Raw genomic sequence first — 15027 nt, 5'->3', positions numbered from 1 at the left:
GAATAATTAAGTCATTTTAATGTGCTAAAAATACATATTTGTCTTTGATTAATTTGATAATGACAAACGAATATTGGTGAAAAGATTATATGTAACAGCCCGGCCCAACCTATAAGATATTATCCGCTTTAGACCTTACTGCTCTCACGGATTTGTTTTTGATAACCACACATAACTCCAAAACATGTCTACCTGGTTAGCAATCAGTACTACTAATAAAATCAGCTACCAACTTCTCACCCGTCCATGTGGTATAATACTACACTATATTACCTACCATAGCAAATTCAATGATTTTGCTTAAGAAGGGTACTTAATGATGACTTTTATTTTATTTTTTTCATTTTAATTTAATTTTAATATGGCAATTAAGGAGAAATGTTCTAGGATTGCTGTTGTGGGATTTAAGGAATTTCTGTTTCGTTGTTTTGACACTTGCCGAAGGAAAATAGTCGGGCTCAAACAAGAGTCCAAGGAATGATGGGCCCAAAACAATTATAATCTGACCCGGATAAACATGGGATCCAATAAGAACCCCATTGATAGAATTTATAGGGTTTTTGCGTCGCTTTAAACCAGTCCAGACCAGAGTGTTGGAAGCCGCGGCAGAGCTCAGCGAAGCAAAATGGTTAGCTTTAACACTATTAGAACTTGTTTGTGTTTTCGAATGTCCTGGTCCATGTGTTTCTGGTCTTATTGTGCTTGCTTTTGTGACGCATGACAGGCTAGAGGATTGAAGAAGCACTTGAAGAGGCTCAATGCCCCTAAACATTGGATGCTTGACAAACTTGGTGGTGCATTTGTATGTTACCAAAATCTTTAATCTTTAACCCTGCCCTGCCCTCTTCCTTGGTGGCGTGTTTGTGTGTGACTCGATGATTTCTTGTTTTTGCAGGCACCCAAGCCATCTTCTGGACCCCACAAGTCTAGAGAATGCTTGCCTCTCATTCTTATTCTGCGAAACAGGCTAAAGTATGCTCTCACATACCGTGAAGTAATTGCCATTTTGATGCAGAGACATGTCTTTGTTGATGGCAAGGTCAGGACAGATAAAACTTACCCTTCTGGTTTCATGGGTATGTGCAAATATTCTCTCTTTACTCCTACAACATTTATGATTTTTTTTATGCGGATCTTCTAAATGGGATTTGGAGTTTGTGTTTTCAATGACTTGGTGTTAGTTCTAGATGGGTAGCAAGAAGTTCTAATCACAATTAGAGCAATGGATGAACTTGCTGTTATTCTGATTTTTTATCTGTTGGCTGGCATGATATGATTAATAAATTGTGGCCCTGAGAATGCAATGCAGAAAATGCTTGTTGGCAAGTGAACATTAGGTAGGTTATAAGAGCCTTTGCCTGCCATCTTTCCGTTATACTTGTTTGGAAGTGGTCACTATGTGTGATGAGCTTTCTGCCCTTTTTTGTTTATAAGATCCTTTCTTTTTTGTTTTTCTCCCTCGAATTTTGCAATCTTCATATGGGCTGTTCATTTAGTTTCGATCTCTGTTACAGATGTTGTATCAATCCCAAAGACAAATGAGAGCTTCCGACTCCTCTATGACACCAAAGGCCGCTTCCGTCTCCACTCCCTCAGAGAAGATGAGGCCAAGGTTTGTGATACTCTTGGCTCTGTGGTTTTGTTGCTGCAATTCTGATAATTTTTGTTTTTTGATGGGTAGATGTGTTGTATTTAGTTTCATGTCTGAGAATGGTATCATGGTAGGTTCTGAATTCGTTGTTATTTTTTTGTAATGCTTGTGCAGTTTAAGCTTTGCAAAGTTCGGTCTGTTCAGTTTGGGCAGAAAGGCATCCCTTACCTGAACACCTATGATGGGCGCACTATCCGCTACCCAGACCCACTCATCAAGGCCAATGACACCATCAAGCTCGACCTAGAGAATTACAAGATAGTAGACTACATCAAGTTTGATGTGGGAAATGTTGTAATGGTCACTGGAGGAAGGAACAGAGGCCGAGTTGGAGTAATCAAGAACAGGGAGAAGCATAAGGGAAGCTTTGAGACAATTCATGTTCAAGATGCCACTGGCCATGAGTTCGCCACCCGCCTGGGCAATGTGTTCACCATTGGAAAGGGCACCAAACCATGGGTTTCTCTTCCCAAGGGCAAGGGTATTAAGTTGTCTATCATTGAGGAGGCTAAAAAGAGGCTTGCAGCATCCCAAAATGCTGCATGAAGTTCATGATTTTACTTGGATTATGCTCCCGGGGTTAGTTATGTTATTGTTTTGTTTGCAAAATTTAGTGCAAAATTTTGAAGCATATTTATTTTTAACATTCATTTTAAACTTTTGGGATGTATGTGACAGATTAGGCATGAAGTTTTCTGCACCATTAAAAATATTCATTCCGAGGAATCTTACTCTGCCTGTTTATGCAAGGATTTTTTCCTTTCCCTTTCCTTTAATTTTGTCATGCTTCGCGAACTAAAACCAAGGATTTTTCCCGGAGGTTTCCCCCCGGGTGGTGTTTGGAATTTACTAGCCATTAAGAAATGTTTTCAAAACTACAAGTGATCGGGTTGCCAGCATGATGGCAACCATAGCAAATGCTTTCTTCCTTCCACATTTCTGATTTGTGGTCTTTTTACCCACGTTCGTTGTGGTTGGCTGTGTATTTGCCAACTAATGATTCTATAGGTTTTGAATTGTTGATTCTGATCAATCTTCTGTAACGAGAGCTAGAGAAACAAGCCCTCAAACTATGTTTTTGTTTCATGTTTTGTTCCATACTTTGAACTCATAACGTTTGATAGAGTTAGTGAACTCATAAGAAAATTCACAAGAGAACAAGCTCGGGCAGAAGTTGGTGAAATGGCAGCCAAGGCAGTTTCAGGGGCTACAGCCTACAGCACCACACTGCCGAGAAGAAGAAGAAATCGAGGCAAAGAGAACCCGTTGATAACACATATACCAATCACTCTCGTTCCAACTTGGCTGAACTATATTGGTTCAAATCTATAGAAAGAACAATCAGGCTTGATTCAAAAGAACCATCACCGTACTAACACCATAGCAAATGCTAGAACTGGCTTGGGGTCTGGCCAATGACCAACAACAAAATAGCTTTCTTATGTATAATAAGTTGTGATATTTATGGTTGTGAGTCGACAATATTTATGCCACCTGAATTTCTTGCAGAAAAGGGTAGAGGCATGTTAGCAAGTTGAAGTCCGCAAGAGCAGATGTTAAAGCACCCATTAGGAGGTTTTGTAAGTCGCATGGAATGGAATTCGATGCCGGGTGTGGAGCTGCCTTTCTTTGGTGGCCAATTTTCGAGGAGCAGCAAACCAACTGCTGGTTTGCTTGCACCACTTGGGGTCTTGGCATGGAGATAAATGGTGATGTAAAGAGAGAGCTCATGGTATAGAAAGTACTATATCGTTGTTTTTTAAAGTATTTTTTATTTAAAAATATATTAAAATAATATTTTTTATTTATTTTTTAAAATTATTTTTAACATCAATACATTAAAATAATATAAAAATATTAATTTAAAATAAAAAATAAAAAATCTTTAAAATTTTTAAAAATATTTTTAAAATATAAAAACAAACCACAAAAACAAATGTGGCATGGACATAAATGGTTTTGAAAAAACAGCTCAAGTTGACACAATCGGAAGGTAGCTTCCCTCACATTTTATGGAGAGCAAAGCAGCTACTAGCTTTTTAACTCCATTAATAATGACTCTTGTGCATCTTACACTGACAATTTATTATCCTCACGCCTTTCTTCTTTTTTTTTTTTTTTTTTAATCGTGAATGTTCGGGTTTGGTTTTAGAACTTCATCAGTTGAGCTATATATTTTTAAAAAATCTATTGATAATTGATTGTTTGTTCTTGTATTTTAAAAATATTTTTAAAAAATAAATTTTTTTATTTTTTTCTTTTAAATTAATATTTTTTGGTATTTTCAAATTATTTTAATGTGCTAATATAAAAAATATTTTTTAAAAAATATTATTTCGATGTATTTATAAGTGAAAAGTATTTTGAAAAACAACTGTTATCACACTCTCAAACAACCCTTAGCTAGCTTGCCCGTAAATCTGAGGGCTTAAGCTATTTAAAAAAAAAAACATAATAAGACTATTTAAATGTTGTAAATGTATTTTAAAAGAGAAAAAAAATTAATGACTGCATCACATAAAAAAAAACTGGAAAAAAATAATGACTACCAATTCCCAATAATCAAAACAATGAAGGATAAAATTAGAAAAACAAAATAAAAACAAAATACTAGCAAACTTAGGTGATAAAATTGAAAAAAAATCAAGATTATAGATCTAATAATAAAATTAAAAACAAATTAAAATTTAATAGAAGAACTAAGAATAAAAATTAAAAATTAAAATATTGAGGGCCTAAGTCAAAATATTGAACTAAAGGAAAAAATCGATAATTCTTAAGTCAATAAATTCACAAAATAATCCAAAATAAAAATAAAAATCAAGTTAGTGAAGATCAAATTTGAAGAAAAAAAATCAAAACCAAAATATACCATTGAATGCTCAAAATGCTCGATTCGATGAGTTGACCTAAGAGATCCTCGTTTAACTTTTTCTATAGTTATTTTAATTTTATTTTTTATTTATTTTCTAAAAAATATTACTTGATAATTTGACATGGATAATAATGTCCAATATATCTCTAAAAATAATAACGTGAACATTTTACAATACGTTGTCAATACATTATTTACATGTCAATCAGTTTATGTATAGCAAATATCCATGTACAATGTTATAACTCATTTTAACCCCCCTGATTATTTAATTTTCAGAATTTAATTATTTTATTATCATAGTAATATAAATAATAATAAAAAAGGGAGTTTGGAGAGTGAAATAAAAAGAAAGAGAGAACAATGGACTAAAAAGAGTGGGGACTAAAAAATTATAAGGGAGATTATGCGAAAAAAAAAAGAGGAAAAATTATAGGGAAATATCCTGCATATTAAGAAAATAAAATTTAATTAATTAAAATTCCATTTAAGTGAAAATGTTTTTGATCGCTGGTTCATTTTAGCAATGATTAGATGTACTGAGAGCCATGCCCCCTGCAGCCCTGCTTTAGCTATTTTACTTCGAATGCCATGAAAATACAATGAAAGAACAAAGTTACAAGGTACTCGGTACCAGTTATATCCTCGTCAGTTCATCACCAAAATAACAGCTTTTTTATCAAAAAGAAGAAAAAAAACAAAGAAGAAGGTAAGCACACTCGCAACAAGAAAAGATTCACTGAAAGAATGGTGGGTGGTGTAATTAAAAAGAGAGGGTGACAGAGTCCTAATTTGTTGAGCATCAACAGCAAGATGCGTGGACAAGAGTATCCATCATTTGAAAAGAAGAGAAATTAAAAAGAGAGAGAGAGACAGTGCGGGGAAACCGCATGAAAATATACCCTCAAAACTGTCCTCCTTCAACAGTTTAGAGGTCTTAACAGTCAAATACATTCTCACAGCACAGGCTACAGAGATCACTCACTATTATGGGTAGTTCCAATCATTAACACGTTGAAATGACAGAGAACAAGAGCGGAGATCTCTGCTAGAAATCCTTGAAGGAGCTTCCAAGTTCCTTGGTCTTAGTCAATGAACCCTCATGCTACATAAATTGGAAACCAACCATAACGTTTCAGTAATTATAACTCGCTCGAATCTACTCGCCAACTTCAACAAAAGGAAGTCCACTGACACCAAAAAAAAAGGGTCATCAATATATATTCAAAGCAAGGTCACAAAATAAAAATTGCGTTATCAAGGCAGAAAACAAAGTTGAATTTCAATAGGAATGCCAAAATAAAAAAGGAGGCAAGGGAATGGATCAGAGTAGCTGAGCTTGAAGATAATCAAACCAGAAATTTATAAAATCCAGATTATCTTGCTGTTATGAAGAGAACAGAATGCGCATATATAAAATGAGTCCCTGTAAAAATTCAGCAAACAAGCTTACAAGCCACCATGTCTTGAAAAGTAATCATTATCCAATGAAATAGCAAGAGCAACAGCTACAGCTCTCTCTGCCAGAGTCAGTGGACGGGCTACTTCCAACTCTTGAATCTGTGGAAGAAAAGGAATAACAAGCACAGACAAAAAAGCATAAAATGAAAATTGGGTATTAGAGAAACATGTTATGAGTATAGTGAGATCAGTTTGCTATTTTACCGTTCTAGCAGGGCCAATTTTCGAGTTGGGATCTGAACTCCCAAATCTTATCACGTACTGACCAGCATCAGTAAAGATCTACATTGCATCGGCAAAAAATGTGAACATTTACTTTCCATTCAGCTGCTGAAGCAACATAAAATGATGGCAGCAAGCAATTAAAGCCTTTCTAGCCAAAACCTTCGCAGCAAAACTCTACTTTGGTTACAATGCTTGATGGGGAAGTCATAGCTGAGTAGTATGGTGATTAAAATATGAACATGCATTAATATAATAAGATCTGTTATTGTCTCATGATTAAAGAATAATTTTTGAAAACCTGTTTTTCTTGCTATTGATAACAAATGTATTAAATCAAATTCAAGTATCATAAATCTGGCTTTTGTCTGCCAAAAGAACTTCAATCTTTTTTATCAAAAAAAGTTCAATTCATATAGAAGGAAAGCACTTCAATCAATATTGTAAGCATATTCACCAAACAAGTATTTTGCATCGCAATAATGATAAGAATTATAACAATGTAACTTATGGCACATGAAGCTATATATGCATGGATATGTCATCATACAGCTTTTATCCCTGGCAAAACTAATATTAAGATAAAATAACCCACTTATCATGTTACAGAACCAAAGCAAATATGAACCTTAAGTTCTCTGAAGGAAACAGGTTCGGAGCACACATTTCAAGGTAGATGTTAGTCATGGGAGTGAACAAAAAATGCATGAGAATCCACACGATAGTTGGAAACATCATGTTACAAGGAATGGAGACAACCTCAAATCCAAAACCCCTCCAATCACGATCTATTTGAGCCAGCACTTCCCCATTAATGTCCTTGAGGGTAAAGGTCCAGTTCCATAAACCAGGATTTTCAACTACTGCGAACTGCTTATTTCTGTGAATAATATTGTTAGCATATATTCTCTAAATGGGAGAAAAATGGATTCACGTAAGAAATTAAGGTTTAAGGCAATGGACGACTACATAGAGCAGTAATTGAATAGAATCACAAATCACAATAGAAGGAAACACTATATCGAATCTATACAAGTTAAGCAAGTACAACAAAGAATCTAACGCCGAAATGAATGACACATGCACACACCATAATGATGCCAATAACATGTTTGCACATTGCACAAGTCAATTACAAATTCAAGCACTCATACCCTACAGCAACGTTTCCCACTTCTTTTACAATTCCTAGTAAAGGTTTCAGATCTCTACCATGAAAGTATTGCTTTTCTCAATGGAAGTATGTTGCCAATTTGTTATAAGAGACAGTACTTTAGGGAGCCAAACCAACTGTGACCCCAATAGATCCCAATGTGAAGTCTGGGGAAAAAGATGCTGAGTTGATAACCCTAGAATTATTGAATGTTAATTGGGAAACTTATTTACTTGAAAATAACTAGACCTGATATAACATTTGTCTTTGAGTGCTTAGTCAACTCATGCAAAGTCCTCTACAGTCTCATTGGGAAGGTTTACAGATTTTAAAATTTCTTAAGCTCCTGGGTAAGGGCTACTGTTCAAGAAATAATCCATTGAACAACGCAGGATTCTCCTATGCTGATTGTGTTGTGACAAGTTGAAGTGCAGAGGGAGAGCATATAGCTATGGCTTATAGAGCATGTAAATGGTATTGGTCAGGTCCCTCCTGCAAGAGAGTATTCTCTGGAATCAAGAACAGAATCAAATCATATATCGTAATTAAGAGTGACCCCGGGGAGTTGATTAATACTAAATCTATTTTCTAATTTATAGATAACCTAGTATAAAATCCTCTATATTACAAGAGATTCTTATATGACAAGCCAATGCAGTTGTTTTCTGAAAATAAAGCAGCCACGTATGTCTCCTCAAATCCAATTTCAATGAAAGAAATAAGCACATGAAAATAGATTGTCATTTTGCTAGCTATTTACTGCGAAGTAAATGAGTTGAAATGGTTTATATAAATTCAATAAAGCAGTTAGATGTGTTTACAGCTTTTGATGCAAAAACCAGGAGTTTTTTTTTTTTTTTTTTTAATTTTAGCATAGTAAAAAAAATATTGATAAAATAACACAGTGCAAAAAGTATTCCGAGAAATGACATAATTTAGAGAGTCGCAAACGACATTTGCGATTCTCAAGTATCATCTACGACTCTCAAATTGCAAAATTGTAGGATACAAGATTCAATAAATAGAGGAGAGAAGAGAGAGAGAGAAAAAAGAAAGAAAAAAACCCCAAAGGCACATCGAAACTCCGATAACGACACCATTGGTCCTGTTGAAAAAATCTTAACAAGATGAATCCAACAACACCAAGGAAATTCATCAACGGTGACCGGAGTGGGCCCCATGAGCGGCTCAAAGGTAGGCGAGCCTTAACACCTTTGGACGGCTCGTGTGGCTCACACCGGTCACCGTTAGTAGCCTTATTTGTTGTCGTTGGATTTGTCTTATCAAGATTTTTTTTAAGGTACAAGTGGTGTCGTTATCGGAGCTTTAGTGTGTCTCTAGGGTTATTTTTTTTCTTTCTTTCTTTTTTATATTCTTTCTCCTCTCTCCTTATAGTTTATGAAGAGATAGAAGAGACAGAAGAGTAAAAATAAAATAGAGGACTCGAAGGCACACCGAAACCCTGATGATGACACCACCAATACCATAAAAAAATCTCAACAAGACAAATCCAACAACACCAAAGAAGGTCATAAACGATGACCGGAATGGACCACATGAACCGTCCAAAGGTGTCGGGGCTCATTTGCCTTTAGGCTATTCGTTTGGCCCACTCTGATCACCGTTGATGACCTTTCTTGGTGTTGTTGGATTCATCTCGTCGATATCTTTCTAATGATACCGGTGGTGTCATCATAGGAGTTTCGGTGTGCCTCCCAAGTATTTCTTTCTTTCCTTTTTTTCTCTCTCCTCTCTCCTCTCTTTATTGAATCTTGTGTCCAACAATTTTACAATTTGAGAATCGCATATGACACTTGCTACTGGCGAATCGCAAATGACACTTGCGACTCACGAACACATGTCATCTGCGCGACTCTCTAAACCATGTTATTTTTCTAAATATTTTTTGCACTACATTATTATATCTTCTTCTTCTTTTTCACTATGCTAAAGTCCCAAAATACTCTAGAAACCCAAACATTTAGATTTCATATATCGTTATGTGATTGTTTTAGACAAGGGAGAAACCTAATGCTAAAGCAAGCATGTCTATTTGGCTGGCTTGACCCAAACTGGAATCGGCTTCCAAAAAAATACTTTCCTAGCTAATATTGTAGGATTTGGGATCTAAATTATCAGGGGGTAGTTCTGAAATTTTGCTTTCTATAGGGGTAATTTTGTAAAAGTTGAGCAGTCAACAGCAAGCTTAATTAGCTCGAGAGTACTGTGCTTTCATAATGTACTTACTGTCGTCCCTTTTTAATTAATTTTTCCAATTTTCCCAACAGCAAGGCCACTAACCTTAATTGCACACTACAATTATAAATAATATTGAAATGACTTGGGCAATGGTATGCCAGAAATTACCCCAAGTACAAATCATATATCCTTCTCCACAAGTGCCATCGTCTGTGAACAACACCGATTTCCTAGAAAGGAACAGATGTTTGAGATCAATGAAAACTGGAATGCAATTTACATTCTCACAGTTTCATAACCCATTGTTAACAAAGCAGAGATATGTTACACTGACACACCTTACCATCAATCTCTGCATAAATTGAGCTCGTTAACCACCAGAAAGGCCTCCGAACCTAATTTTAATGAAATAAAACCTTATAGATGAAACAACAGCCCATCCAAAACTGTAGCACCTGGCAACTTGTCACATGGTTCAAAGGAGAATCTGTAGAAAGCACTCACCCTAAACAGCTCATTACCCATAGAATCAGTTATGTAAGCAACAAAAGGGCGCCTTAGGCGAAGGAGCTGTGAGAAAAAAACAAGCATCAGCAACCTAAATGAGCAAGGCAACAATTTCAAGTATTTCAATTCCAAAATAAAGAAGAAACTGCAATAATTCTTCAACATACATACACACAAAAGGAACATTCTTCGGAAGAAGTGAAATAAATACAACAAGGACAGCAATATATCCTCCAAGATGAAAGAAAACATGAAAAGACAGGAATCATATCAGAAATGCTGGCCAATCCATCTGAATTGTCCCCCAAAAAACCTCTGCTAAACAACCAATGAGGATAGTCCAAAGAGAGGCCAAAAAAAATCCTAACCTACAACATTTGAGTGGAATCTTAAAAATTCCAAAATTAGACTTCACTACAAACACCACACTGAACAAGTGAATTCAGACCAAACGTGGCATATATTTTTAGGCTCTTACATTAACTTCTTCTCCCAACGCCCACCATATGCACTTGGAGGAAATTTTCTACTTTTCTGTCAATGTTCCCCACATACAACAACAGACAACATCTCCCAACCAATCAGCTACTGCGAAAAACGATGACCCAAAATCTCTCTGCTATTTAGTTCTAAGAAAAATTGCCACCCCACTAATACAATACATTGAATATACAACAGTATGTCTAATGCCCTAATTCATGAGTAGATGATGCAGCCAGAAAAATGTAGCATTGGCAGCATGTAAACCTAAATGGAATCTTTTAAGAAGATCGAAACGCATGATTCCAAGGCTATTAACTCATCTTTTTTCAACTTCATATACTGAATAAGTCAGCTAAATTAAGCTTTAAAATCAACTTAAACATTCTATCTAGTGAAACTTCATCAAACCATGCAGACACTGTTGTATTTCAATATAATCATATGCATGAAAGAGTATGATAGCAGCAGGTTTCATGCAACATGCCGGCTTTCCTATAGGCACCTCTATAAACTAGCAGCTTTGGAGAAACAAATTCAATCAGCATGAGGGCCACAATAGAAAGTTCAGAATTCTGATAGAACATGAAAAAATCCATGAAGGATACAAGGGGGAAAGGAAGAATACCTGTCTGGCAATTACATTACTTTGCTCACGTATAAAACCTACAGGCTACAAAAGAAGCATAGAATATTACAAATTTGATAAGAATTCAATTGTAAAACAATATTTTCTTATTAGATATAAATTTCATATTCAAAAATATAGAATTGTGATTACGATTACTTACTGACTTGGGGTAGCACACGTCTACTATTGCATAACGGTTCTCCTGCACTCATAATAATACAATTAGCAATATTGACAATTAAAAGCCAAAACAAACTATATCAGAAACAAACCTCATAGTCAGTATGGCAATAAACAAACCTCATAGTCAGTTCCAAAATACAAGCATGCAAACATAACTCATCAATCATTATGGTAAAGACCTCATAAAATTAACCACAACGCAACAAGTGGACAGAAAAACAAGCAGGTTACCAGCAATATTCTTGAAAAACATTAAGATAAGAACCAGTAGATAAATATAGATTCTGAGTAAATCAATAGCAAAGTACCCATTTAACTCATAAAATTACAGTCAGCATCTACAAAGCCAAATACTCCAAATATGATGGTAATAAAAACCATGCCTTATTTTTTTAATAACAATATGCAAAGCTTCCATGACATTTGAAACAGCAACATTACCATTATGACATGATGATATTATAAAGGCAGCATCAAAGCTCTATATGCAACATAAGAAATCACCGACCATCGGAAAAAAGTCAGAAATTTGCATGCAACCAATCAAATCACGGTTGTCTGATATTTGAATTAAAAAAAAAAACAGCAAATTATCCCATACATAAAAGTAGAAAAGATCAGCATTGTGAAGTTAAATAATATAAAATACACAAGACAATACCTTGGCATTTTAAAAGCTTGAACCACAGAATCGTATGAGATTAAAGCAAGAAGGTGGAAAGAAGCTAATATAGAGAAAAATCACCTGCTCAAAACCAAGTACAAGATTTGCCCACTCTATATCCCTGGTAATAAGCAAATTGGACCTAGCCAGAAGAGGTGCTACCCGTGCCTATGAAACAAAGAAAGAGTTAGTCATCTACATACTCATTTCAATACTAAACTAAAAAAGGATCAATCTGCTTATGAGTATAAATCAACACAGAAGCATCAGATATGCAATAAAAGAAGTAGCAGAAAAATCATCTCACCTCCTCAGGAAATCCTGGCTCAAAAAACCCAGAAAGAGATTGACTGCGAGGAGGGTTTTCTGTAACAGTTGCATCAGAAAACCATTTTCCAACTGGGTGTGAATCATATACAGCAGCAGCAGCAGCCTTGCTCTTAACAATCTTTTTCTGGGTTGTTTTTCTTTTAGAAAATTTTTCCATTTCCTTATCAGCAACCCAGAGCTGTGCTAGAAACTTTCTACTCAAGTGAGGATCGGAGGCAACATTACTAGCATGTCCAAATCGGTGAGAAGCAATGGTATTTTTTATCCACGATTCAGTTTTGTAAGTCTTGGCAAACAAATGCAAACGCTTTGCCCAATTCATCTCTCCCTCTCGCAGGGCAGAGCCGCCTGCGTATTAAATAATAATACACAAAAAATGAAATTGAAAAGGAACAGCAGACTTAGATTTCATTAAAAATATATTTAAAAAAGAAAACTGACTTCACAAGTGGTTTTGTTTCCTTGAGTTCTTCCTCTGTGTTCCCCTTCTTCAATTCTTCTCTCTTCTTCCCTCTCCCTCTGTTCAGTTACAGTTTGTTACTGTGTAATTGCCTGTTTAATCCTGTAGTAACAGTTATTTTTTAAAAGATAAAATTATTAAAAAATATATTGACATTAATATATTAACACAATATAAAAATATAAAAACTAATTAATTGTTTTTTGGGATAACTACAAATCAGTCCACAATATATAACGGGTTTGACAAGTCAGTCCTGAGCCGATGGGATTTCTCAGGGAGTAGCTCAACCTATCAAAGCATTAACAAATTGGCCGCTGCCGTTTGTTTATGTTAAGAGCCAGTGAGAACACGTGCATTCAACTAGTCAAGATTAAAGGTTTGTTTGGAAAACATTTGTAATCGGAGGGGAAGGAATGAAATAAAAATAAAAATAAAATTACCTTCCCTTCCCTTGTTTGGATAAATAGATAAATAAGGAATGGAATAAAGGATAATAAATATCAAGGGAAACTTCAAATTTGCCTTTATATATATATATATATATATATATATATATTGTGGGTCGAAATTACCCCATCTTGGCATTCATGTTATCCCCTTCCATCTTGGCATGAAAACAAGTTTCTATTTGAAATTGAAAATAAATTACTCTATAATCTAGATGTTTACTCCAATTATGTAGGTTCAACTAGTCTATATTGACATGAACCTCTTAATTATATGGTTAATAACTCCCAGCAAAATAAATAACAATCTAAAAAATTTATATATAATAATCAAAGGTATTGAAAAAGACCTGAACTCAAAGATAACCTTGTATTTAAAAACATTAAATATGCGAATGACAACACAAAACACAAAACTAGTTAATCTTTGATAAGTTAATGTACTATCTTTGTCCCTGCAAAAAAATATTGTTTTACCATAAAGAAACAAAAACAAAACTCGCATTTATTCTCCAACTTGCTTCCTAAACTTGCAACTCAAAAAACATAATATAGTATCCTAGAACTAATACTAATGAACTCCTTTTGGGTTGCAATCTAATGGACATAAACTATTAATCAACTAACATAAGTTCAACAATGAAATAAACACATGAACAATGTCTAATAGGCCCAAACAAACCCAAATTAAAAAAATTATTCAAAATTAAATAAATAAATAAATAAAATAATAATAACAAAATCTTCATGCTAAAACTCTTTCACGTGACCCAAATCTCTAATTTTCTTATATTTTTGACAGATTTCAATCCTGACTTTAAACACGTCATTTTCTCTTGTTTGAATGAATTAATTGGCGTACCATATATGGTTAGGAAGCTTGAAATGTCTAGTTTTCAGTTGAAGTTGAATCGAAGCAACATTCGACTTATAGCTCTAAATATGTCCCAAATAGTACACGAAGGTCTAGTCTAACAAATTTGACAAGATTCATCTAGTAACTTTGACCCTCTCAAATAATATGTCCTTGAACTTTATTTGATCTAAAAATTTACCACAATATAGTTTCATGTGTCTAGTATCTCCCTGTATATTTTTGGCTTGATTTGATGTATAGTTCGAGAGATATGTTTAATCTCGCAAAATTGATTAGCAAACATCTTAAGGTCAAATTTGGACCTGAATTCATTTGTATCATCCTTCTTTTCTTTAAAAAGATTTGATCTTGAATCTGTATCATGAAAAAAATCTTCTAAAGTTAATAAATCAGAACTAAGTTAAAGAATAACATCATCATCAAAACCAAGAAGAATTTTGTTAGAAAATAAGATCCTCTTGATATAAAAGCTTTCCTTTTCAATCATCTCTCTCTTTTTTAATTTCAGTTGCTCCTCGTATATTTGCTTAGATATCAAAGATATAAGAGTTATAGGTCTTTCGTTCATCTTAGATGAATACCTATTTGTCACTTTATCATATATATCTCTCATATCATGTTGAAAATTTACAAGGCACAAAAATCAAGGAAGAGAGAAAAAACAGGTCGTCAATGCCAAAATGAGGTTCCCCGAGTCTCACATGCCACCCAAAGAATGCTTTGAAGATCCAAATGCCATGATAAAAGTCAACATTTGGCCACTAGAAAACAACACATTGACCATCTAAAGAGAGCAGACAGTCACACATGATCGCTTGAACAAGATGTATTATCAACCTTTAATATTAAATAATATTTTATATATGATAAAATTTCAAATTGTCC

At 34.5% G+C, this 15027-nt stretch overlaps 2 protein-coding genes across 2 annotated transcripts; one reads left to right on the top strand and one right to left on the bottom strand.

The window, feature by feature from the left end:
- Positions 1-500: 500 nt before the first annotated feature.
- Positions 501-2400, top strand: LOC133675398 (small ribosomal subunit protein eS4z-like). The gene is made up of 5 exons (XM_062096752.1): positions 501-628; positions 725-802; positions 896-1076; positions 1515-1612; positions 1766-2400. The coding sequence occupies exons 1-5, from the start codon at positions 626-628 to the stop codon at positions 2195-2197; spliced, it is 792 nt and encodes a 263-aa protein (XP_061952736.1). The 5' UTR covers positions 501-625; the 3' UTR covers positions 2198-2400.
- A 2861-nt stretch (positions 2401-5261) lies between these two features.
- On the bottom strand, positions 5262-12954 carry LOC133675233 (altered inheritance rate of mitochondria protein 25). Its single transcript, XM_062096548.1, has 12 exons — positions 12798-12954; positions 12334-12704; positions 12108-12194; positions 11340-11381; positions 11177-11221; positions 10066-10131; positions 9900-9956; positions 9730-9791; positions 6969-7089; positions 6192-6269; positions 5980-6086; positions 5262-5716 (listed from the first exon to the last, which is right to left on the bottom strand). The coding sequence occupies exons 2-12, from the start codon at positions 12676-12678 to the stop codon at positions 5686-5688; spliced, it is 1041 nt and encodes a 346-aa protein (XP_061952532.1). The 5' UTR covers positions 12679-12704; positions 12798-12954; the 3' UTR covers positions 5262-5685.
- Positions 12955-15027: the final 2073 nt, after the last annotated feature.

The sequence above is a fragment of the Populus nigra genome, chromosome 16, assembly GCF_951802175.1.
Source record: "Populus nigra chromosome 16, ddPopNigr1.1, whole genome shotgun sequence".
Lineage (NCBI taxonomy): Eukaryota > Viridiplantae > Streptophyta > Magnoliopsida > Malpighiales > Salicaceae > Populus > Populus nigra.
Note: the sequence above shows the minus strand (reverse complement) of the source record. Positions and strands in the feature narration are given on the sequence as shown.

Coding starts and splice junctions, on each gene's coding strand:
- LOC133675398 (XM_062096752.1), top strand. Junction 803..895: donor ACAAACTTGGTGGTGCATTT/GTATGTTACCAA, acceptor TTGTTTTTGCAG/GCACCCAAGCCATCTTCTGG. Junction 1,613..1,765: donor TCAGAGAAGATGAGGCCAAG/GTTTGTGATACT, acceptor ATGCTTGTGCAG/TTTAAGCTTTGCAAAGTTCG.
- LOC133675233 (XM_062096548.1), bottom strand. CDS start 12,678: ATGAATTGGGCAAAGCGTTTGCATTTGTTTGCCAAGACTTACAAAACT. Junction 12,195..12,333: donor AGCCAGGATTTCCTGAGGAG/GTGAGATGATTT, acceptor TTTGTTTCATAG/GCACGGGTAGCACCTCTTCT. Junction 11,382..12,107: donor TTGTACTTGGTTTTGAGCAG/GTGATTTTTCTC, acceptor TTATGAGTGCAG/GAGAACCGTTATGCAATAGT.